Genomic DNA, 24,879 nt, shown 5'->3' with positions numbered 1-24,879 from the left:
TATTCTGTACTTTAAAGAGTAAATAATAGCACCTTTACTTTAGCTTAGCAGTGTTTTGCGGTTTGTCCATATTAATGCCTGCAGCGTTAGATGTTTTAAATCACTGCCGAGATTCTCATGGTGTCGGTACCCCAGCTTGTTTACCCATGCTCTTCTAGATCCATGTTTTCAGTTCTTCGCTGAATGTCCGCTTTACAGAGGATATTGTCATACTTAAAGAAAAGCTAATCTTTCTCTAACTTTAAAGGCGTGTTTTCAGAGTTAGGCCCCTCTGCCTGAATATTGGTCACCCTGAGGGCCAGCGCCTCTGACCTTTGTGATCAGCTTCTCCTGTGTGTGTAGCCGTACCTGCCACTTTAACCAGCACGAAGCCAGTGCTGAGCACTTGGAATGCATAGCTTCAGCAGAAGTTACTTTTCTCACTCTGCAATTTGCAAGTCATTCTCATACAAAGTTAGGTCATTTTGCCTTAAAAATGCTAAATGAAAGCCAAAATTAGAGTTTTTTAAAAAGCGCACACAAGATTTTGCAAGCAGTAGCTATAAAGTGTGAGGGGGAAGCCTATTAAGTTGTGTGAGAATAACAACTTGGAGTAAGTGTGAATTCTCTGTCTCATTCATGAGAGAACTGAAGAACCTTACATTATCCGTTCTTGCGCAAACTGTCTTCATCTGGAGGCGTAGCCACAGCTTCTTGGGGACGTGTGCTTCAGTACTTGATACCGTAATCAGCAGATCCGCCATCATGCTCAAATGAAGTCCCTTATGTTGGGCTTGTAGCTCGTTCCCTTGTTTGTGCTCCTAACTAGGGAAACAGATTGCTAGTATTCTTTTGTAAAGTAAACAAACAAACTGGCCTAACTTCTCCAAAGATAACAATTTCAAGTGCTTTTTCCACAGAAAGAGGGGAGGGGATGTGAATCTCAGGGTCCCTGGTTTTGTGAACTGAGAGAGCAGCCCCGCGTTGCTACTCTGCAACTTCAACAGGAAGCGTGCGTTCTTCCTCTTGGCCCCTCCTCTTGCACCAAGCTGGCCTCTGAGACCTATCTGTTGTCGTTCCCTTTGGGGGCACCCAGTTCATGCCTCTGAGCTGTGCCACCTCCTATGATAGAACTGACCTCAAACTTCTTTCAGTCTCTGTATCCGTGGGTCTGGAAAGATGGTTCAGCCAGTGATATACTTGCCTTGCAAGGTCAGGAGCCTGAGTCTCATCCCAGAACCCACATTAAAAAGCCAGGAACGTTAGTCAGAATTTAAGGCTGGGGATGCAGCCCTGTGGTAGAACGGTTACCTGGTGTGCACTAGTCTTGGGTTTAATGGCCAGCACTGCAAACCATTGGGAGGGGAGAAGAGGAGGGAAGTTTTTAAAATGGTAGAGAGTCCGTCCAGTATGTGTGGATCCTTGGGTCAATCCCAGGGTTATCGCCCCCCCCAACACACACACAAATAGACAAAAAAGCACTTAATCTAGAAAGAATGTTTAGTAGTCTCAACTTCTTGAATTTTCCTGCTTGATCCATCTGAAATAATTTGGGCCTTTTCAAAATTGATATTCAAGTCAATGTTCTATTTAAAAGACCATCACTCAGTTTTAGAATTTTAAAAAAACTACTACAGATCATACCTCAAGTCTAAATGGAAAGTATATAGAACCAGAATTGCCTTTATTTCTAAGCTTCTATCTACCCCATACAGTCTTTATTCTTTAGGTACAGTATATTTACTATTAGGGTATATGACTATATACATTTACTATGAGGACATATATGTGTGTATACATGAAATAAATATTTGTGGCTCTAGTACTAAACATATACGTTTGGAATTATATCGTATTATTGAATTGGCTTTCATCATTATAAAATTTTCTGTTTATCTCTAATAATAATACTTGTCATTTAGCTACTGTGTCTGTAGTTAACATGGCCATCTTAGCTTTCTCATAATTACGAATTCTTATCTGTCTTTAGATTTAAAGTGTTTCACTTAAAGAGCATGATTGGGTCTTGATAGTCTATACAATCTAAAAAGAATAAACTGCCATTTGATTGGAGTATTTAGTCCACTGACATTTAATGTAAATCACCTTTATTCCTTGAAAAAAATGCCCGCTTATTATAGCTTTATTAAGATATCTCTTAGATCACAGTAATACATACATACCCTGAAATATTCCTGTTCTGAAGTGACCATTCTCACCTTAATGCCCTTGAGACAGGGAGTTTTATCCACTGGCTGGTTGGATGTCCTATAGTCTTCAATCTATTATCAATTCCAAAATCTGTTTACTGTATATTCCCTCAACGGTTCGCTGTACATCCAGACATTCGGATTCTAGACCTTCCTTGCAGTTTCCTCCTATCTCATATGAAGCTCTACAAGTTCAAATGACAGAAATGCACCACTGTTAAGTTCTCAAGTCTCTCCTGTGTTAGGAATCATGATCCTATAGTTCAGCTTCATCTAAAAGAGTTGTTTTATATGTTTCCTCTAAGTTTTCATTGATTACCGTGGTGAAGTTCATCTGCTACCAGTTAACCCATCATAGCCAGAAGTAGAAATCTCATTAAATGTACCCTTAAAATCACGCTTCTCGAGAAATGGCAACTTACATGTCTGGTCCTGTACACTAGAGAAGCAGACTGAGCCAGCGTATTTATTTGAAAGGGTGGAGATAGTTAAGATCCATGGGACCAATGGACTTAAAGTGGGTTACAAGGAGACTGTCACCAGCTAGTCCAGTTTTTGTCCGTCTCCCACCCACCCCCATAGTGATCTTGTGAGAATTCTTCTTGTTTTTAAGACAAAATTTTAACCTGTGAAACTTTTTCCGTGAGACCCTTACTATTTAAACACACTCCCCCCCCTTACTCCATTTTGTTACATAAGCAATGCTGTTGATCCTGCTGTTAGCATGGGCATGAAAAGATTGTTTATATGCTCCAGGTACTGCCTAGCCAGATGCTTTTGTTGCCCAATCAATAAACCTGCTTTGTTCCTGAAATTACTTCAAAACAGATTTCAGAATATCTAACATGCTATGAAACTATATAATCCCATGTCAGACCTTTAGTTTTCTTGATGTAATTGGGTTTTCCTTTGTGTTTTTCAGTTTGTTTTCTTTGCTGTCTAAAAAACACAACAAAGCTCTGGAACAAGCCACCCAGTCCTTGAGAGGTCCCCTGAGTTCCAGTGATGGTCCTCTCCCAGATTACGTAAGTAGCTGTCTCGTCATTGTCATAAATTTCTCTGTACTGTTCGATTTGTGAGTAACAGTACTTCTGTGCTCTTGCAAACCTTGAAAACCTGTCATAGTATCTATAAAATGGTGAAGAAAGCCAACCTCGCCAGTGATTGTTAAGCATCAAGATCCTAGTAGTTGAGTCCAAACAAAACAAAACAAAAACTCTCAAGCCAATTACACAAAAACAGGAGTAAAGAGTCTCTTTCTCAAAATAAATTAATTTTAAGAAGAGTTTGAATTTGGTTCATCTGTACATACTTTATCTTTAGACAATATTATCAAATCACGCATTAGTTCAATGTCATTTATTCCACAAACAAGTGTTGTGTTTACTTAGTTTTGAAGTCCCCCAATAGTATTTTCCATTAATCACAAACCTATAAAATGATATTTCTGAGAGGAAATGGTCATATTTAATACTTGTCAGCCACAAATATGACTGTGTAATGGTAGAACAAATTTTGTGATGTAACTTGAATTCTATATGGAACATCCCAGTTTGTAGTCACTATTTAGCAGGTTTCTCTATCCATAACCTTCAGTAAATCTGTAGCATTTGCTCCTAGAATCACTTGGGACCTGCCACTGTGGCCCTCGCTCTAACACTGAGCACATGAGTCTTGGTCTCACACCTTTCCTGACAGTCTAACTGCCTTTGCCCAGAGCTAACGGAACAGGAATACTGCAGCTGAATTATTCCCTATGCCAGGGATCCAAAAGGTGAATTAAGGTAACAGTAGTGGGCCTGCAACGTGACTTAGCAGGTAGAGAGCTTGCTGCTCAAGCGTGATGACCTGAGTTCAATCCCCAGAGCCCAGTAAAAGTGGAAGGAGAGACATAATTCTGCAAAATTGTCCCCTGACCTCCATGAGCTCACTGTGGAGTGCTTACACACACAACAGTAATAATGATGAACAAAATAAAACTAATTTTTAATAAGTATAGCCTTAAGAATAAGCACTACAAGGTCTTCTTTCGTGATATCTCAGCATTTTATTGGTCAGGTCCCTTGCCAAGCATTATGGATAAGTGACTTGCACATTTGAAACCGATCTTTGTCATTTTCTTTTATATTAATCATTAGCTAGGAAATGGATGTGTTCCCCCCTTTTTTTTTTATATTCCTCAGAATTTTAACCTGTTAAGTATCCTTGGCAACAGCCACAGAGTTGTGTGTTCTGGTCTGGACCCGGCGGCTTTTTTGTGAAGCTGGAGAAGGAAGAGGAAAGGGTCTCTGCAGCCCTGGGGTCCCAGATGTGTGCTTTCTGCACCAGATTGGAGACACCATATTAGCAGAGTTTAGTAAGTGCTCAGAAATAAGCCTATGTTTTCCTTCTTTCTGTAACACATAGAACACTCCGGGTCTATGTAGAGGTTTCTGAGTTTATTAAGAAAATGTTTATACTCATTACACTGTATAATTCACAAGCCAGTTGAGTAACAACATAAAAAGCACGTTGCGAGTTACAAAAATATTAGTGTTAGTACTTTAGTACAACCATGTTTGTCTAAACACCTCGTGGGGAACCCTTGCATCAAGTTTTAGATAATGAGGGAACTGCCCTGGCTGCTTAAGGGGAAATAACACAAAAACTGTGCTCTAGTCCTCTGTAGAGTGCACCCTGGGGACTGTAGAGGGTAGGGAGCGCAGCTAAAACTCCGTGGCTAGCGTGTACATGTCTCTAGGGGAGGCTTTCACAACTTAATTCTGTGAGTGAAGGACAGAGGAGCTTTGAGCGGCTTCTAAGAATATTACAGTACCATTCAGACAATGTAATCATGTGGGACAGCCTACATAGTCCAGAAAGTGATAGCAACGACCACGCTTTTCACACTAGTGACCCTGTCAGTGGCACAGAGGCCATTTCCTTGCCTCCAGCAATGTCCTGTGCAGCTAATCCGAAGTACGAAAACCCTAACTTTGTCCAGGACAGAACCTTAGAAAGTATCTTGCCATTGCTCTTGCAGAGAGCCTTCGAATCTGTCATCTCACGCCAGCAGTAAGTAGACACAGGTAGAAATTAGAGGGACCCGGTGGGGTCCTTAGGGGAAGGAGGGGGCAGGACAGCCAGCAAGCAGATGCAGGAGCGGTTCAGCTCAGTGTGGATAGAGTCTCATGCTCCCTGGAGTCTTGTTTTACTCTATTTCTCATACGGAACATGAATTCTGTCCAGAGGATGCCTGATGAGTGATGGCTAAAAGAATGAGTGCTTCTATGTTCTATGGTAAATACCACTGTATGTAATCTATGTGAAAACAGCTCTTTCAGAGCTCTGATTATTGAAAAGTGTAAAGATGTCTCTAGGGACCAAAATTTTGGAGAACTATTGAAGTATGTGACTTATTATATATGCACACTCACATTCTTGCCAATTAAATACACTGTCCTTATGCTATAATTATTTCTCTGCCTACACAATTAAATGCACTTTATAGACACAGAAATTATTATTTTCAAGGCTGAAAAAAATAGATTTGGAGGTTTAAGGGGGGATCATGGGGTTTCTAGGCCAATGTAGCTCAAACTCGATGCACTTCCTGCTTCTACTTCCAGAATACTGGGTTCCAAGCATGAGCCCAGGGTGTCATACATGCTAGGTGACCCCTCTACTGACAGAGCTGTGTCCCTCACCCTGTGCATGTTAACTGATAAGGGCAAAGCCCAACTCTACAAACTGGCATTGGCTGGAGATGCCCTGGGTTGAAAGTCTCCAGCCCATCGCGTCTGTGTGACGTGGAACGAGAGTATTTGGATCACTGTCTCCATAAGGGTTTATTTGTAATATTCGATGGGCAGCAGTGACTTCTGTGCTGCTTGCTTATGAAATGTCCTCATGCGTGACTGTGTGGTCTGTGTGTTAGTTTGATTCTTGAGGAAGTTACAGTATTTCTTCTTTTTTACTTCAAATAGAACGTTGTTGTTGAGCTTCTCCTTGTCCGGTTTTATTCCTGGCTCTCTTGGTTTTCAGCTTACTAAACCTCGAAGCTATGTTCCTGAAATGTGTCTTTGTGAAGTCCTACTTGCTTATCAGTAGTGCTCCACATGGAGCCCCAAGCTGCCTCAACACTGAATAGGTTGCCTCTCCCTTTGAGGCGGTGCTTACAATAGTCCTTTGCATTTGTTTATGCAACGTATATCTGCTTTTAAACATTCAGTGTTTTCAGGAATGTATCAAGGAATTATTCCGACCTGGTTCCTATACCAGGAAATTTTAACTCTGAGGTCTTCCTGTGTTATTAACATTTCTTGTTAGTGTTTGCTCTTTTGCACTTGGACTAATGTACCATTCACATACCATTGAACGGGTATTTTGGTCATACTAGTATATCCAAAAACAATGAAAGTGTAATTGGCATTTTTAAAGCAGTTCCTTTTGGAATAAGTTCATGGTCACTGGCTTTACATGTATTTATTTACTGGAAGGAGAGTGACATTGACTAGTATACTAGTCTTTAACAAGTCATCTCTCTTGGAATTATATTAGCATGGTTAAAATGAAGAGTATATACTACTGCACATAAAGAATTTCAAATGCATCAGTAAAACAAAATGGTGGGTTTTTAATAAATCTATAACCAAACTGAGGGATGTCCAAAGAGAAATGGAAGGACAGTTTTCTGGAAGTAGGGGAGAGGTTGTGGCAGCCTCCTCTGAAGGGGACTGATACTTGAAGTAGATCCTGTTGCCTTGTGTTTTGAATTTAATTTGAGAGTCTTGCTATGTGTCCTTGGCTGGCCTTAGAACTCACAGCATAGCCCAGGCTGGCTTCAGACATTGATCCTCTGTCCCTCCACCCACAAGTGCTGGATTACAGGCCTGCAACACCATGGCCTACTTGGGGAATACTTAGGTTTGGGAGTTGTATGGCAGATCCATCCGCTGAGACCAGGCCCCTCAGGTCTGAATTGTGATCAGCTGTGGTGGTCTGTAGATGTCACCATCTGTTGCTAATCAAGGTTTCCTTGATGAGGGGCGAGGACTGACTTACCTGTGGGTCTGAGGACAAGCGTTTAGAATGTATTTAGTAATGTGGCGGTGACAGGTTCTCCTCTAAGACTTCTCTAGCCCTGAGTAACTAGCTAGGTTTCCAGTACCAGGCATGGTTTCCCTCTTGTTGAGTGGTTGAAGTCACTTTTTAAAGTAGCATTTTGGGGAGTGGGACCAAAGAAGTAAATACTTTGAAGGACGTTTGGGACTGCTAGACAGTAAACTACACAGATACACAAAAGTTTGTGCGTTTCTCTGCATTCCTGTAGAACAAAAGGAAACAAGCAAAATATACTTCACTAACCACTGATTAGGTTCCCCTGAGATGGCTCCGTGGGGAAGGGTGCTTGCTGCCAAGTCTGGTCACTTGAGTTCCATCCCCAGAACCCCACATGGTGGGAGGACACGACCAGCTCCCACAATCCTCCTCTGATCTCCCAGTGTGCACTACCGCATGCCCTCCAACATGAAATTTTTAAAAACTCACTCACTAGAGTACAACTAACCCATTGCATTATTCTGCAGCTTCTTAAAAAGAGAATGTAACCTTTACAGAGACACATATGAAAATATCTATATTACATTGGTCTTTTAACTTTATATTGGCTTACACATGCATGTTTGAAATTAAAATGGTTAGCACTGGGAAGTCTGACCGGGAAGGAGAAAGTTTGTAGGTGTAGATCTTGAAGTGCTCGCCAGCGCAGAGATGATGGCTTTTTTCCCCCCTCTCCTGGCTCCCAAAACCAAAATGGATTCATTTTGTTTTGTTTAGAGTTTCTCCTCATACTTCTCAGTTTCCCCTTTTGTTAACATCTTAATGAGCATGTAAAATTTCTCAGAGCTAAGAAATGACTAAAGCACACATTGTAATATTAGCGCCTTCCTCCTTTCCTTGGGTCCCACACTGGGTTGGTCATGTCCCCCTGACGTCTCCGGTATTGCTTGCGCCTGTGCTTGGTGCTGCTGAGCCGCCAGTGAGTTATTTGGAGACCGTCCCTGTCCCTGGGTGCGCATGTGCTATTTTCTTGTGGTTGTCCTCACGCCGGGCCTTCTTGGGCAGGGTCTCCAGCAGCATGGGAGTGCACAGTGCTGATCATGTTGCTGCCTCTCGATCCTTCACCGAGGGAGTGTCCGCCAAGGGTTTACATTCTAAACTTGTTTCCCCTTTTGTAATTACTCTGTCCTTGAGGAGTTACTTAAACTGTGCCATATCCTTTTCTGCCAAATACTGCCTATAGCCTGTAGATCACAGATCTTCTGGTGATTATCAGTCTTTAATCATTCCTTCTCATGTGTAAGCAAGGAATAGTTTAATATATACTGTAAAATATTTACCATTATAAGATAATTAGCATATTCATCACCTCACATGGTTGCCTCTGTGTGTGTGTGTGTGTGTGTGTGTGTGTGTGTGTGTGTGTGTGTGTGTGTGTGTACTTTTGAGATCCAGTCTGTCAGCACATCTCATGTACACTTGAGAATATTCCTAAGTGCGGTCCATGTCTGCACATTAAATCCATGGAACTCGTGTGCTGTGCAGCTGAAAGCTCGTGTCCTCTGATGAGCGTGTGCTGACCTCTCTCCTCGTAGCCTATCAGCTCAAGGTTCCCTACATACGGGAGATGGTGCAGTGTTTGTCTCTGCTGTTCTCTCACAGAGACAAATGGCAGGCATTCCTTTTTATGCTGAGCAACACCCTGTTTCGGTACAAGCACACTTGATCGTTATCCATTCAAGTGCCGGGAGGCGGTTAGGTGGCTTCCTGTCTGGGCTCTTGGGGATCATGCTGCAGCGAATGTGAAGGCCCTGGTGATGCTGGGTGAGCTTGAGGGTTTCAGTATTATAATGAAATATTTCTTTTCTAAAACGTCTATATCCCTATACTACCTGTATGGGCACCATTGTTTTTAACCATCAGATGCAGTTATTTCCTACCCAGAAACTTTACCTGACTTAACCGTAAGGCCAGTCTCCATTTCGCTACTGCACTGTTCTGGCTGGGAATTGGAATTCCATTTTTCCTGAGGGCAGGTCTGCTTCCATTGTTATTTGGGAATTGTTGGTGGGCTCCCATCTTGTGTGGTAAGGGCCAGTTCCCTCTGGAGAGGCAGGTGTATTGAGGGAAGGCTGTCTCCTCAGTCATTCTGAGAGGATGCTTTCCCTGAGCTTCTGCAGGAGTGTGGTAGACAGCTCTAGTTAAGGATTTTATGAGATTATTTAAAATACTTGAGTATTTTTTCAGTTCCTTGTGGCTCCTAAGAATAAATCGGGCGTGTTTGCATGGACTATGGCAGTGACTGATTAGCATTCTAAGTGAAGTTTAAAGAGCACAGAAAAAATAATCCATGAATATTAAATTCAGCACTAATGTGTGGTGCATTTATTTTTTAAGAAGGAGAACCTAATCAACTTCTTTTTCTCTTTCTTCCCATCCTACCACTGTACAGAACTGGTCAAGAAACCCATTTGATTTTTCTGTTTGCTTGCGTTCTGGTTGCCTTTTCTTCTCTTTCTCTGGTTCTGCCTGAGTCAGTGTTCCTAATTGGGGGGGGGGGCTACTATTTGGAATTTTCTTTGATTTACCCTTGATTTACATGGCAAATAGAAAGCAGCTGTCCACTTAAACATCTCATTCTTGAAACCATCGTCCCCTCCAGCGCCATCTGGAAATAATGTAGCCTGTAAAACAAAGCTAAGAAGAAAAGGCAATGTTTGTTTTATGTGGGATGAATGATTTCTGTTGGGGTCCTTTAATTCGGCTATTATGAGGGTTATTAAAAAGCAGTATTACAAAAGAGGCTTAAATGAAAAGAATTTTTTTGAGCTGGTATCTTATTATTACAGTTGATTATAGTCAAAGCTACAAATGTTTTAGAAATGGCACTTTATTTTAGTTTCTCCAAATAAGACCCAAAAAGCTAGTAATCTTACTCATTGTGTTAGTGGAAATTCAATCTTTTCCTTGATTGATTTAATTTCTGAAAACAAATTGTATTTGAGAATTCTGTTCTAGCATTTTTTTTTTTTTTTTTTTTTCATGGATTTCTGAAAAATTCTTACAAGAAGAGTCCTTGCAGGAATATTTGAGGGTCATCATAGAAGTGTGGAGAAGAGTCATGAAACATATCTGTCCTTCTAGACTTATGGCATTATTCAAGTCAGTGCATTCCAAGTGAAGTCTCAGCAACTTAATGTGTTTGTTCATGGGGTACTACTTGAGTTTCTAAGATACTGATGTGAAGGTTCCAGTAATGGGAGTTAGAAAAGCAAGCTAGCTCTGGCTGTGACAGTTGTTAGAGTTCATTCTGATGTTGGACTGTGTCTCGGGGTGGGTGTATTGCTTCCATATAGCTACTGGGTAAGAGCTCCACTTTTAGTGCTCAAATGGAGTGCTCACATGTCCGTTTAACTCACTAGGGCGGGCAGATATGGCTATTTTCTTACATTTGAATAACCTATAGTGTCTTCTGGTATCTTCTGAGGCCTTAAATTTCTATTTTGCCAGAGGACCACGTAGCCAATGAGCATGGAAGCATAATGGGCGGCTCTTGAAGTTTATGTTCTCAGCCTGTATCGTTGGCTTAACAACATGTAGATGGAGTGACTTAAACAGCAGACACTTCTCTCAGTGTCACAGTTTGGGGGCTAGCGCAGGCCTTGTTTGGTGTCTCACAGTTTGGGGGCTAGCGCAGGCCTTGTTTGGTGTCTCACAGTTTGGGGGCTAGCACAGGCCTTGTTTGGTGTCTTATGGGACCTCTTGTCAGTACCCACACCCAGCTCTTCTAGTCTCTGCTCGTAGGCCGCTGGCCCTGTCTGACAGTCCCTCCCATCACCTCCTGGAGAGGGGCCCTCTCCACTTCATACTCAGATTGATAGATTCATGTCAATTTGGAAAATAGTGAAGGACAAACTAAAATAGTCTCGTTGTTAACTCACCTGTGAAGAGTGAAGGAATTTGGTCAGACTGACAGGAATTGAAGCTGGATTCTTTTGAGTAGTTCTTGTCCTGTGATGTAACTTATGAACTACACCTGATATGAAACATCCTAACAACCAAATAAATCTAGTTGGTCAACTGCCAGACGTCTAAACAGCTCAATCCCTAGTGGATTGTCTCATAATGACACAGGTGGAAAGACACCAGGCTGTTTTTACTGGCGATATTTGTATAGAAGCTTCGATTTTGTTATTTGAAGATCTGTGTTTGTGTCATATGAGGAAAGGTGAGTAATTGTGATGCATTCTAATTTTGTTTTCCCCTCTGACCTTGGGACCTGAGCTTCCACTGGAAAACAGTTTATAATGGATGTAAAATAAAAGCAATTAAGTAAAAACCTTTGATCTTGAATTTGAAAAGGAGTGATCTGTATGGTTTTTGTCTCTTCATATCTATTGCTGTGTCTACTCATTTTACCTCTACTCTTTGAACTCACGAAAACAGTGACCAACCCAACCAAATAGCTTTGATCATCTCAGCAACGAACTTTCCTCTAAAAGAAGCCAAGCTATTCTGTCCCTCATGGAGGATGATGAGGTAACAAAGTAGAGGAAGGAAACCCCGTATAGCTAATAACCAATAGTGAGGGAATTGGAATATTACCAGGTCACAAACCCCAGAAACATGAGAACTTGTGGCCGCTAAGTTACAGAAAGAAACCGCTTTAGATCTCCTTCGCCCTGGTGTAGAACACACCCACCTGTGAAGTGGTTTTGCAGAAAACAAACCAAAACACAAACAAAAAAACCAGTCTGTCCAAGCCTCTAGGCCTGCTACCAATTTAAATATCAAAAAAGACACAGTGTGTGCAGATCAGCAGAGAGTTGCCTGCCTTTCTCACTAGAAACTTGAGTGTAACAGCTTCTCCTTCTAACAAAATAAGAGGGAGGTGACCACACAGGTCTGTCTGTCTGTCTGTCTGTCTTTTTGATTGGTTATTTCATTTGTTTTTCTGATTTGGTTTGGGTTTTGTATTATGTTTTGAGACAAGGTCTTACTCTGTAGCCAGGCTAGTCTGGAACCCACAGCAATCCTTCTGTTTCATTATTACATATTGTATTTTTTTTATATTGCATTGAGAACTATATAAAGAATTTATAGTTTCACAAAGGAGAACTACAAAGATGAAAAATGGACTATAGAAAATCTATATTCTCAATGCATCAGTAATGATAGATATCCGTTCCCCCACTTCCGGGGGACGACATTTAAATTCTTATTATATAAATCACATTGTATGTGTGAGTAATCTCCAGGAACAGATTATGGATTTAGACATTCTTGAGTTTGAAACCTGGTTATTTCTTATAACAGCTATGTGACAATAAAGCTAATCTAACTGTATTTTAATTTTTACATCTAAACATAAGCACAGCAACCCTATTAATGCTAGGCATGGTGGCTCCCATCTGGAGTCTCAGCATTCTAGATGCTGAGGCAGGAGGATCACCAGGAATTTGAAGGCAGCCATGGTTTCCAAAGCCTGGATCGCATGGTGAGATCCTGTCTCAAAACAACAACAAATCCTGTTAATTGCTTCTGTTATTTCTCAGTTAGAGTCCCAGTAGCTGAGTAGAATAGACAGAGCATCTGAAGCATTCATTTATTCAAGTCATTTTTTTTCCCACAGCACTTAGCAATGATGAGCAGGAATCCTGCCTCAAAGAGATAGTGCAAAAAACAAAACAAAAAAAGTGTGTCTCATTTAGCAAGCAGATAAATGCATAATTATAAGTAGAGGTAGGGAAAATAGCAGGGGCATCATCCAAGAGGAGCTTGAGAATCCTAATTTAGACTTAGGGACATAAAGGATGTCATAGACACCTCTGATGTTTAACAGACCTGCTAGATGAGTCAGTAGACAATGGAGCTATCCAGAAGAAGAATGAGGATACTGTATTTAACATGTTCCAAGACCCTGACGAGTGCCAGGCTGTGCTAAGGGTGGGGTTCACTCACTGTAGGAAGTCAGACTGTTACCCACAGTTGAGCATTGACTCACTGAAGAGTTTGAGCAGTAGCGGGAGGGTAATCATCCTTGCTGTGACTGTGGATAATGCTGTAAACAAACAAACAAACAAAACCAAATGGTTTTAAAGGGTAAGAGTTGAGGCCTGTGAAAGGTGAGGGTGGGTGTGGTAACCTCTGGTTACACTGCAGATGCTTAACTAAGATGCTCTGAGCTGTGGTGAGAAGGGTTACATCAGAGGGAAGGAGGATGGACCCCCCCCCAGGCTACGAGTGCCCAGCCTTTAGAAGTTGGATAGGAAACAGAGTGATAACAAGGGATTGGAGAGACCCCCAAGATGGTCCGTGGTGTCAGGTAGGCATGTGTGCTGGCTAGTTTTGTCACCCTGGCACAAACTGTAGTCATTTTGGGGGCAAGAACCCAAATGGTTTCCCCTAGTGGGGAAGTCTATGGTGCGTTTTCTTGATTGATGATTGATGTAGGAGGGCCCAGCTCACTGTGGCCAATGCCACCCCTGGGCTGGTGGTGGAGGTTCTGCGTGCTGTAAGAAATCAGGCTGGGCAGGCCAGTGAGCAGCATCCCCCATGGCCTCTGCATCAGTTCCTGCCTCTGGGTTCCTGTCCTGTGTGAGTTCCTACCCTGACTTCCCTCATGATGGAATGTGAACTGATAGATGAAAGATGAAGTAAACCCTTTCCTTTCCTAGTTGCTTTTGGTTGTGGTTCATCATAGCAATGGAAACTAACCAGGACAGCCTATCTTAAAGAGTCAGTTGCGAGCTGGAGATTGAGTGTAACCCGATGATGACAGTGTCCATTGGCTTTAGCACAGCAGAGGTAGCAGCTAGGCACTCAGAGCTTGAGAGTGCAGTGTTTGACAAGTACTCACTGACAGCTAAACTAATGCTAAGGTTGTTTTAAGAACAGATTGCTTTAGTTGAAGTCTAAGAAAAAGTCAGGTTTTTTTTTCCTCTCTCATATTTAGCCTTTCTTGCTGTGTCTGTTGCTGTTGCTGTCATTGTCATCTTGCCGTGTCTAATTATAATAGGTGAGCTTGTTTAAAATACATTTTAGGGGCAAGGGAAATGACTAAACCAAAGAGCGTGATCCCGGGACCTGGGAAAGGGCAGGGCACAATGGCTTGTACTTGTGATCCCAGCGTGGAGGGGGTGGAGAAGGAAGGGTCCCTGGGGCTTTCTGGCCAACCAGTCTAACCAAGTTCAGGGAGAGACCCTCCCTCAAAAAGAATAGGGTGAGGAGTGGTTGAAGAGGACACCCAGCGTCAACCACAGGCCGCCACATGTGTCTCGTGGCGACCATCAGCCTGTGTGCCGTTCAGAGAAGACACGCCTTAAAAGAAGCATCAATGTGTTTCGGCTTCACAAATGTTAGTCATTTTCCCGTGGAAAGACAGAGGAGGAAGGCGCTTTGAGAGCTGAGCACCAGTGAAGGAGGTGAGGGCTGTCTAACAAAGGATAACAACTCCATGTGTGCCTGTGCGTGTGCCAACTCAAAGAAGCTGTACATTGTCGTTTTGTTTTGTTTTGTTTTGTTTTCCTTGTGCTTTTATCCTGGTGTCCTTACTATTATATTACTTCTGTAGAGCCTTCTGTCCAATGAGTTCAAAGCACTTACACTCATCAAGTCATTTATTTCTTGGATTTATTGAATGGGCACCCATTGTTCAAAAGCCTGTGGGCGTAAGTACACAGTTATAAGTGCACACAAATTAAATGTAATAGCACAGGAATAAGAGAAAAAGCCTGCCGGATCGCTGCTTTGCCTGTGAGGAATGCTGTACTCTCTATAAAGAAAGAAAAGGAAAGAGTAAGAAAGGGGGAAAACCAACAGCCTAGAATTCATCCTGCTCTGAGAGCTACAGAAGAATTTGTCAAAGGAATGACCATGGTGTGCTGTTCAGAGAAGCCTAATTGAACTGTGAGAGCATTCTGGAACAAACTCCTGCTCTCCCGGACCTAGTTTTTTGCTCCAGAAACAAAGCATAAGAAATTGTTGGTCCCTCCCTCTGTCTACAATAGAAATTCAAAGGGTAATTGGTGGACTGCCATTGTCTCAACGCGATGTCATAAAACGTGTGGCATAGTCTTAGTCTCAGACTGCCAGCTAAATCTTAGGTTCACTTCTGTCAACATTTTTAACATACAGGAGTGTGTGTCTCCTTAATGTTTCCTGTATTCCAGGATTGATGAAAATGCTCTTTTCAGTTTAGTAAATCGGTAAAAACTCAAGTTATTCTAAATTACTTTAAGTAGAGCCTGGATTCTCAAAAGTAAAAAGTCAATCAAAGATTACAAAGTTGAATTCAGAAACAGCAGTGCCTTATCTCAGGACAAGAAGGCTCACGCTAGAGGGGAGCCCCACGGCGCTGGAGGGGAACTCCACTGGCGGGCAGGGTGCTTGTCCTTGTTATGGGGGCTGAGGAAGGTGCTGGTAACAGCTACTTTGTTTCTATTTGCACGCCAGTTTCTTGTATTTTAAAATGTGCTCATGTATTACATTGTTGAAAATGTTTGTTTTTTTTTTTTTAATTTAAGAGAAAAAAAAATGAGAATTTAGAAGCAGACCCTCATGGGTAGTAAATATCTGGAATCATTTTCAGATTTCATTTCATGCATAATCCCCAGAGTCCTGGCCTGTAGAAGCAGCTTGTTGACCCTCACTCTAGCAGGCATGGTTGGTTTGGTTATTTGGGGAGAGTCTGGCATAAACTGCTGATAAATTTGAATTCCACCCTTTGGTGCTTTCTCCTTCTGGCATGTTCCTCTGATGAGGGCTCTGATGAAGCACTGTACTCCTGAAAGGGACAGTCCCTGTGCTCCTTCGTGCCGTCCCTGTACACCGTGTCTGCGCACCTCCCCCCTCTGCCTTTACGACAATTCACAACTCTTCCCACGGGACCCATGAGTCCCACCTTTTCGTAAATCATTTCTTATTTGTCAAGTGTGTGTCATCTGGGAACCTCAGGGTGGTCACCGTGGGAGAAGTGAATAAAGCCTATCACTCAGCCTGGTGATGTGAATTCCAGAGGGTTCTACCAAGGCCAGACGGCAGAGAAGCCCAGCCCCCGGGGCACATGCTCATTCAGTGTCCACATCATCAAAGCTCTGCGGGCTACACCGCATTGTCACAGGCACCTGCCTTAAAGGGTTTGTCTAAGGCAGACTGCCCCCATTTCGTTGCATATGCAGTTAATACGCTGTGGAGCTTTCCTACTGTGCCTTTGTCTGCCTTTTGGTTTTCTTATTCTTTTTGCTCAACATGTCTAATTTGTCATACAATTTACACAGATTTTAATAGACTTAAAGTTGAAGCCTCGGAGAAGGCTACAATCATTCTTTTATTTGGCTTAACACGCCAGAGTCGGAGATAACTGTGACTTTTGGGTAATAACCAGAGAGTTAGTCCAAATAATGTCATAACACATTTCTTACATATTAACCAAGTGTGCAGGGAAGCTCTGCTTCCCGAGAGGCACTCCTGCTGAGCAGTGCTGTGAGATGCCTAGAATGGCTGTGTTATGCCATCACCTGACTCCCAAGTGCGGGATCAACCCCAGAGCCATGCTCCGGACGCTGGGCAAGTGTTACGCCACTGACTACGTATATGTAGGGATATTTTAGCTGGTGGTTGGGTTTGTTGAAGGTGGTGGGGAGTGGGGTACACACACACACACACACACTCACACTCCTTAGACTAAGCTGACTGCCCTCAGGGATGTGCTGTGACCACCTCCCCATGCTGGGATCATAGGCACAAGTGTGTGCTGGGATCACAGGCACACGTGTGTCCTGTGCATGGTGTGCATGTTGGAGTGAGAGGACAACCTTGTGAGTCAGGTCTCTCCCGCCTTAGTGTGAGCTCCAAGGACCAAAGTCAGGTCTGCACGCTTGCATGGTGAGCTCCTTACTGTTTTCAGAACCAAACACAGAGCCTTGCCGTCATCCCTGCCCTCACTGGCTTTGGTAAAAGCAGGGTTTTTTTTTTGTTGTTGTTTTTTTTGTTTTGTTTTTTTGTTTTTCTGTAGTTGTCCTGTGCATATTTATATTTAGGACCTTGCCAAAGTTAAATGAATGACACTCATTATGAAAAGACTTTCTGTCACCCTGTCTCTTGTTGAGCAAGGATTCGATGTGTCTGACATGCGTTTGAGGTAGTATGCCACCTACCATCTCCAGCTCTGGGTCTTAGGAAAGCATGGCTTGTCTCTAACTAATAAGCACCTGAAACTGCCTGTTTCTCATTCACAAACAGCTGACCGGAGAGTTATGACCACTTCCTTTTACCTGATGCTAATTTCTTTTCTTTTCCTTAATAATCAAAGACCAGGAAGTCAGCAAAACTACTTCTTTTTTTTTCTTTCTTTCTTTCTCTCTCTCTCTCTCTCTCTTTTTTTTTTTTTTTTTTTTTTTTTTTTTGGTGAAACAAGGTCTCACTCGTTTTATCCAAACTCAAAATCATCCTGTTTCTGTCTCAGCCTCTTCAGTGTTGGAATGACAACCATGTACGACCACACCCATCCAAGAAGTCGTTTTTCATTGGCACACATTTCCATAGCACTTGCAGTTTAAATCAGACAGCCCTATAACTTGGCAGGATAGGTAGGCGCTGTATTTCTGCTTAACAAGAGAGTGGGTCTCCTTGTCACTTTAGTCCCAGCAGAAGCCATGATGTGACAAACAGTTCAGTGCGCTCTAGATTGAATCAATTCTTTCTCTGCCTGAAAAGGACTGTCCTCATGTTACATAATAATTTGTTTGCTTTTATTTTAATTTTAGTCTTTTATTTATTGAGAATTTCTCAAATCGCCTTCCCAGGAAATAAACGTAGGTGTCTGCCCCTCCACACACACATACATGGTGCAGACGCCAGTTAGCACGGTGATAGGCAGCCCTGACTCAGGATGTGACATTTACTGTGTATTCTAAGTTGAGCTGTCTGAAGTCTAGCCTTATTTAGGCTGCAGATACTCAGTTCCAACTCCCCCGCAATGGATTTCATAGCATATGAGCATAAAGACATTACGGTGAATGAAAAGTTTTGAAACTTTAAGCATATAATCACAAACAACAGTAGTTGAAGATGGATTATGTATGTTCTTTGGGTGCCTTGGGAGTTCAGAAAATATATACCCACTCACATTGGTACTGGGAGTATCTTGACACTTGCTGTGGCAAGTGTTCTCTCTTAACATAAAGACCTTCAGACTGCTTTTGAAATCAATTTCTGCAATAAGAAATAAATTGCAAATTCAGTACAGAGCCACCTTCTGAAGTTTTTGAATGGTAACTGCTGGGCAGTAGACAATTCCCTGGCTCTAATTGTAGTTACAGACTGAGTCACCCCCATCACCACTGACCTTGACTGAATTGTGGGTGTTAGTAGTTGCCTGGACAAAAAATGTGGGTGTTGGTCCTGCTCATTAGGCAACTGTAACCAAAGCTTTTGATCATCATTGTGGAATATGAGTGTAATGCAGCAGGCTCTAAGTCAGGCTGTCTTCAGTTAGGGTCAGCTGTATCAGTTAGGGTCACAGCATTAGACCTGGAGTATTTTTTAATGTATATCTAAAGAAATTAACTATTTAGTGTAACAATAATATTGAACTTTTTGATGTTCTCAGAATTTTAGTGCACATTTTTATTCCTCCAAAAGCTGAATGTGTCTTAATGTTTTGCTCTTAAATGTTTCATTTTTCGTATTTGTGTCCATTCTGCATTTTAAAACAGGCATTCTGCATGCATGTTTGTGTGTGTTTGTGTATTTCTGTGTGTATTTCAGTGTGCGTGTATTTTGCTGTGTGTGTGTATTTCTGTGTGTGTGTGTCGTGCACGCACGCGCGCGCACACACACACACACACACACACTAGAGGTCAGAGGTGTCAGGCCCCTGGAGTTGAACCTACAGGCTGGAGTTATAAACTGCCCAAAATGAGTGGTGGGATCCAAACTCAGATCCTCTGGGAAAGGGCACAGTGCTCTTAGTCACTGAGCTGTCCAGATTCTCTCTCTCTCTCTCTCTCTCTCTCTCTCTCTCTCTCTCTCTCTCTCACACACACACACACACACACACACACACACCATGTCAGCACAGCCCTTTTTCCGACTTCATATACTTCCAAACAGAAGCAACCACTGACTTGTGCGATCTTTTTTGAATCTAGCAAATGATCAGAGCTTTCTCCTCTGTTGACTTACTGTGATCACATGAACAGGCTAACTCCCACAGCTTCCAAAATTCCTGAAACTGTTCCAGTTGTAACTTTTTATATCAAAGTTGAATCTCATCTGCATATGCTATATTGATTATTTTAGTGGCATTTGGTTTTTACTTTTACTTTTGAATGAACCTTACCATATTTTGAAGTCACATACATACATTCAGGCAAAATACCCATTCACATAAACTTCAATAAATTATTTTTTTAAAATACTCCCATAGTCTTATATATTGGCTATATAAATGTTACTCCTTTTTTGCTAAAGTATTTTATAGTAAATCCTGAAATTTTATCTTTTCATACTTTAATATACATCTCCAAAAAAAATGTTTTCTTTTATAATCTCACACCATGTCCTCATTATGGTTTCTATTGCTGTGAAGACACACCATGACCATGGCAACCCTTAAAGAGGGAAATATTTCGTTTGGGGCTGGACTACAGTTTCAGAGGCTTAGTCAGTTATCATCATGGCGGGAAGCATGATGGCATGCAGGCAAATGTAGCCCTGGAGAGGGGGCTGCCACAGTGGCAGGAAGAGAATGAGCTAAGACCTGGAAGCCCACCCTCCAACCCCCGGTGACACGCTTCCTCCAACAACGCCACACCCACCTCAGCAACGCCACACTTCACAGTAGTGCCAGTGCCTAGGAGCTATGAGGCCATTGTCATTTGAACTGCCTCACACCACACCATATCCATCAAAAGCAGTGATATTCCCAAGGCATAATCTCATGTAGCATAATCATATTTCTCCTGAATTCTCAGAAATGGCTGTTGGCAATGTGCTAAAATTAGAATGAAAATTCACACGTTTGATCGTTATGTCTCCTAAGACTAAATTAGAACAACCCACTTCCCCTTTCTTTCCCAGCCATTACCGTATTGCAGAAGCCAGGCACTTGCAAAGACGCTTCCCTGTTCTAAGCATGTTTTGTTGTTGTTGTTGTTGTTGTTTTTAATCTCCCATTGGCCTTCTTTTAATTTGTTCCCTGTTCCTCGTGCTTGCTGGAAATGGACATTTTCACTAAAGACTTGCGTAGATTCAGACAGATTTGTCTTTCTTGGCAAGAGTTCTTCAGAGCAGTCCAGCTTGCTTCCCACACCAGATTGGACAGTGCCTTTTAGTCCTGTTCTCTGATGGAGACTTGACTGTGTTTCCCCAAACTGCAAATGTTGAAGCCCTGCCACCAGGACTGTGTTTAAATACTGGGCCTTAATGAGGTAATTAGGATTAAAAGAGATCAGAAGGGTGGTGCCCTCATCCGAGAGGCCTTACAGGAAGAGGGAAGCAGCAGAGCTCTCCCATCTCTGGCTGCTCACAGAGGGAGAGCCATGGGAATGCACTGAGAAGGTGCTGGCTCCAGGCTGGAAAGCTCCATGCCTCTCCTGAGTGTCACGCGTTTGATTTCTCCTCTCCCCAGCTGCATGTCAGTGGCTGCATGTCGGCTTCTCCCTTCTCTCTCATCAGCAGCATGTCTGTTTTTGTTTGCACTGAACAAAAACAAATATGCTACTCTCGTTCTCTAATCTGTTCACTTGGGTTTTTATTATTGCTCCCATCCTACTTTCTCTGGGTTTACTTTGTTTCCTATCTAATTTTACTGTTTATGAATACAATTTTGCATTTTGGGGAGCTGGAGAGGGCGCACACCCTGTCCCCCGAAGCCCAAAGCCACTAGTAACTCCACTTAGTTCCTCCGTGGGCACCTGCACTCAGATGCACATAGCCGCTCACAGACACACAGTTAAAAAGTCCGGTGTTTTTCATGCTTTTTAATTCCCATTGTGTAGAACTTGTTGTGGAGTCAGACTGGTCTCAGACTCACAGTGATCTGCCTGAGAAGAAAAAAAATTAAAAGACTAGATTTTCATTTTTCATTATTATATTTATTTGTTTGTGTGCAAGTGTGTGCATCTATACACATATGAAGGTGTGTGCACGCGCATGCGCGCGCACACACACACACACACACACACTACAGAGCATATGTGCCAGTCAGAGGACAACTCTTTTTTTTTAATATGTATATTTATTGTTTTTTCTTATTTTACATATCGATCCCAGTTCCCTCTTCGTCCCTCCCTCCCATGCCCCCCCCATACACTCCACAGGGTGGGTGATGCCCTCCAGTAGGGATCATCAAATCTGTCAAGTCTTTTGGAGTAGGGACTAGGCCCTTCCTCCCACCTCTAGGCTAAGGGAGTATCCTTCCATGGGGAATGTGCTCCCAAAGTCCTTTTGTGCACCAGGGATACATCCTGGTTCCACTGTCAGAGGTTCCTTAGCTTTCCAGGTCTTCTAACTGAGACCCACGTTCAGGGCTCTGAGTCAGTTCAATGCTGGTTTCCCAGCTATCAGGCTAGGGTCCATGAGCTCCCTTTGTTCAGGTCAGCTGTCTCTGTGGGTTTCTGCAGCCTGGTCTTGAACCCTTTGCTCATCACTCCTCCCTCTCTGCAACTGAATTCCAGGAGTTTGGCTCAGTGTTTAGCTGTGGGTGTCTGCTTCTATTTCCATCAGCTACTAGATAAGGGCTCTATAGCCACAAACAACATAAAGTATCTTGGGGTAATGCTTACCAAACAAGTGAAAGACCTATATATCAAGAACTTTGTGTCTTTAAAGAAAGAAATTAAAGATAATACCAGAAAATGGAAAGATCTCCCATGCTCTTGGATAGGTAAGATAAACATAGTAAAAATGGCAATCTTGCCAAAAGCTATCTACAGATTCAATGCAATCCCCATTGAATTGAAAATCCTGATATTAACCCACACACCTATGAACACCTGATTTTTGACAAAACAGCTAAAATTATACAATGGGAGGAGGAAAGCATCTTCAACAAATGGTGCTGGCACAACTGGATGATGGTGTGTGGAAGACTGCAGATAGACCCATGTCCATCACCATACACAAAAATCAAGTCCAAATGGGTCAAAGACCTCAACATAAATCCAGCCACACTGACCCTCTTAGAAGAGAACGTGGGAGGTTCCCTTGCACAAATTGGTACAGGAGACCGCTTTCAGAGGACAACTCTTAAGAGTAAGTTGTCTCCTGCCACCTTGTATGACCCATGATTCAGACTCAGGTCGTGGGGCCTGCGTGTAAGTGCCTCATTCTGCCACACCACCTTCCTGCCTGCATTTTCCTTTAAATACGCCTTTGGTTGCAACTCTTCAATACCAGTTACATTTGGCATTGGGCTCTTCATGTTTCATAGTGATTTCTAAGGTCTCTTCTTCTATTCCTCACTCTTTGTAACATGATGCTGATGCTGATGTTTTTCTTTCTTGTCATTAATCTTTCTTCCATGTATGGAGTCCCTGCCTTTATTTAATTAAATTTCTCTTTCAGAGCTGGTTTTTTGTTTGTTTGTTTGTTTGTTTGTTTGTTTGTTTGTTTTAGGGGGGGTAAGATTTTGGGCAACACACACACACACACACAGTTCCTCTATGAAGATTATGAAAATAGTTTCCTTTTTTTTTCTATCCTTTTAAATTTTTCTTTACATTGGGACTGAATTGATGGCTCAGTGATTAAGAGCACTGGCTGCCCTTCCAGAGAACCCAGGTTCAATTCCCACCACCCATGTGGCAGCTCACAGCTGTCTGTAACAGGAGTTCTGTGAACCCAAAGCCCTCCTCTGGGCTCATTGGGCCAAGGCACACATGCGGTACACAAATATACATGCAGGCAAAATGCTCATATGCAATAATAAAATTAAAGTGGAGGAAAAGACATTTTAAATTCTTTTTGCATTTTAAGTTCTAGAAATCTGTTTTTAGAAAATGGATTAGAACTCACTGTATCCTTTATGGTTTGTGGTGCTTTTGTTTTTCTGCTTATCGCGGCTCGGTTAGGCTGGATTGAGTACCTTTCCCTGGCAGGAAGCTGGGTCTTAAGAATCGCTAACTTTTCTCACGTACTAAGTGTCCCTGGGCGCTGGCCTGCCTTTCTCTTCTGCCCTGTCTGCGCTGCCTTTTCTTACCTCTGCAGTGAGTGCTTTGTTGCTGTAGTAGAAATGTCCTCCCCAGCTTCAGCCATAGTGCCAGCCCTTGCTGTGAGCTCTCCATCCCCTGCCCTTCACACTGGCTGTCCTGGAGTGCAGCACCCCTGAGCACCTCCCCAGGGTGCTACCTGGCCTCTTAGGGCTACTATCCTGTGACACTTGAAGTTCCCCAGAGCTTTTCACCCCAACAAAATGGGCTTAAATAACCCTTGGGCTTTCACAGCTGGAAGGTCCTGCAAGCCCAGGGCCCATCTTGACCTGTGACTGTGTCTCTCTTCCAGACCCCTGCGTTTGCCGTCCCAGCCAAACTGTGTTCCCCAGCCACGCTGTGTCCCCTTCAGGGCTGAGCTTTCTGTACCTGTCCTTTCCTCCTCCTCAGCCCTCTCCTACAGCTCCTGCAGGTCTCAGCCTATTGCTAAGACATGTTTATTCATCACAAGAGCTTCCGTAATGAGCCCTTTTTATCTGCTGGGCAAAACTGAAAATGTTTCGGATATTTTCACTTCCTATAAAACAAGTAGTAGTCTCATTTTTGAGATGGAAACGCTGAGGCTCAGAGGTCCCATGAATTACCTCAGAGCACATAGCCACTTAAACAAGGGGTTCTAATTGGCTGGCCTAACTCTAGACTTATGATACTTGGCTCCCATCTCACCCCCGCCCGAGGGTCTCCACAGCATCCCGAGACTCCACCCCATCAGACATCTTTTTTCTCCAGGTGGCAGCCAATGTGAGCCTCCGGGTCTGGATTCCCATCCCACCTCCAGCACACCATGCTGCCTACAATTGGGCACCTCACTGAACTTAGATGCTATGTGATTGGCGCCATGCCTCTTATAACTTTTGTTTGGATGCTGATGTTGCTAAAACGTAGAAATTGAAAGTTTAGGGTATTTATGCTTTTAAGTGGGTACACCTCTGCTGGGATTTGGCTCTGTCTGTTAAGGACTTGTGAACTGACCTTTGGATTTGTATCTGCAGTGTACCACCTGCTTCAGACTCTCCCAACAGTTTCTTTATGCTTGAAAAGGAGGGGACAGGGTGTCAACACTTTTCAGTGTCCCTTTATTAACCCCTTCTGGCAGCTGTCCCTGCAGTGGGCTTGGAAGGAAGGTGCCTTTAGCAGCCTAGCCTCAAATGCTGCTGAGTCCCTCTGTGGCCCAGGGTCTCACAGGTGGGCTTTCCTTTCCTTTTCCCAAGGGTGGCAGATCTCCCCCTTGATGGTGCCTGCTCCCCCACAGGAGTATAGGGTATTGAGCCCGCTTGCTTCCCTGCCTCAAACCGCAGTGCTGGGGCTGAGTGGACTAGGTTGGGTTCTTGGGTTCTTGCTTCTCCCTGGAGGCAGCGGAAGTCTGCCTGTGTGCTCTTGACCTGCAGGGTTTGCTGTCCCCAGCTTTTGTGTGGCACTAGAGGATGATCGCCACC

At 43.0% G+C, this 24,879-nt stretch overlaps 1 protein-coding gene across 1 annotated transcript in view; it reads left to right on the top strand.

Annotated features, from left to right (window-relative positions):
- Dym (dymeclin) overlaps positions 1-24,879 on the top strand; it is a 233,793-nt gene that overhangs the window by 159,821 nt on the left and 49,093 nt on the right. Inside the window, exon 14 of the mRNA XM_051201990.1 lies at positions 3,112-3,214. Within this exon, the coding sequence (XP_051057947.1) occupies positions 3,112-3,214 (103 nt within the window). The remainder of the gene's footprint in view (positions 1-3,111; positions 3,215-24,879) is intronic.

This window comes from Phodopus roborovskii, unplaced genomic scaffold, assembly GCF_943737965.1.
Source record: "Phodopus roborovskii unplaced genomic scaffold, PHOROB, whole genome shotgun sequence".
Taxonomy (NCBI): Eukaryota; Metazoa; Chordata; class Mammalia; order Rodentia; family Cricetidae; genus Phodopus; species Phodopus roborovskii.
Note: the sequence above shows the minus strand (reverse complement) of the source record. Positions and strands in the feature narration are given on the sequence as shown.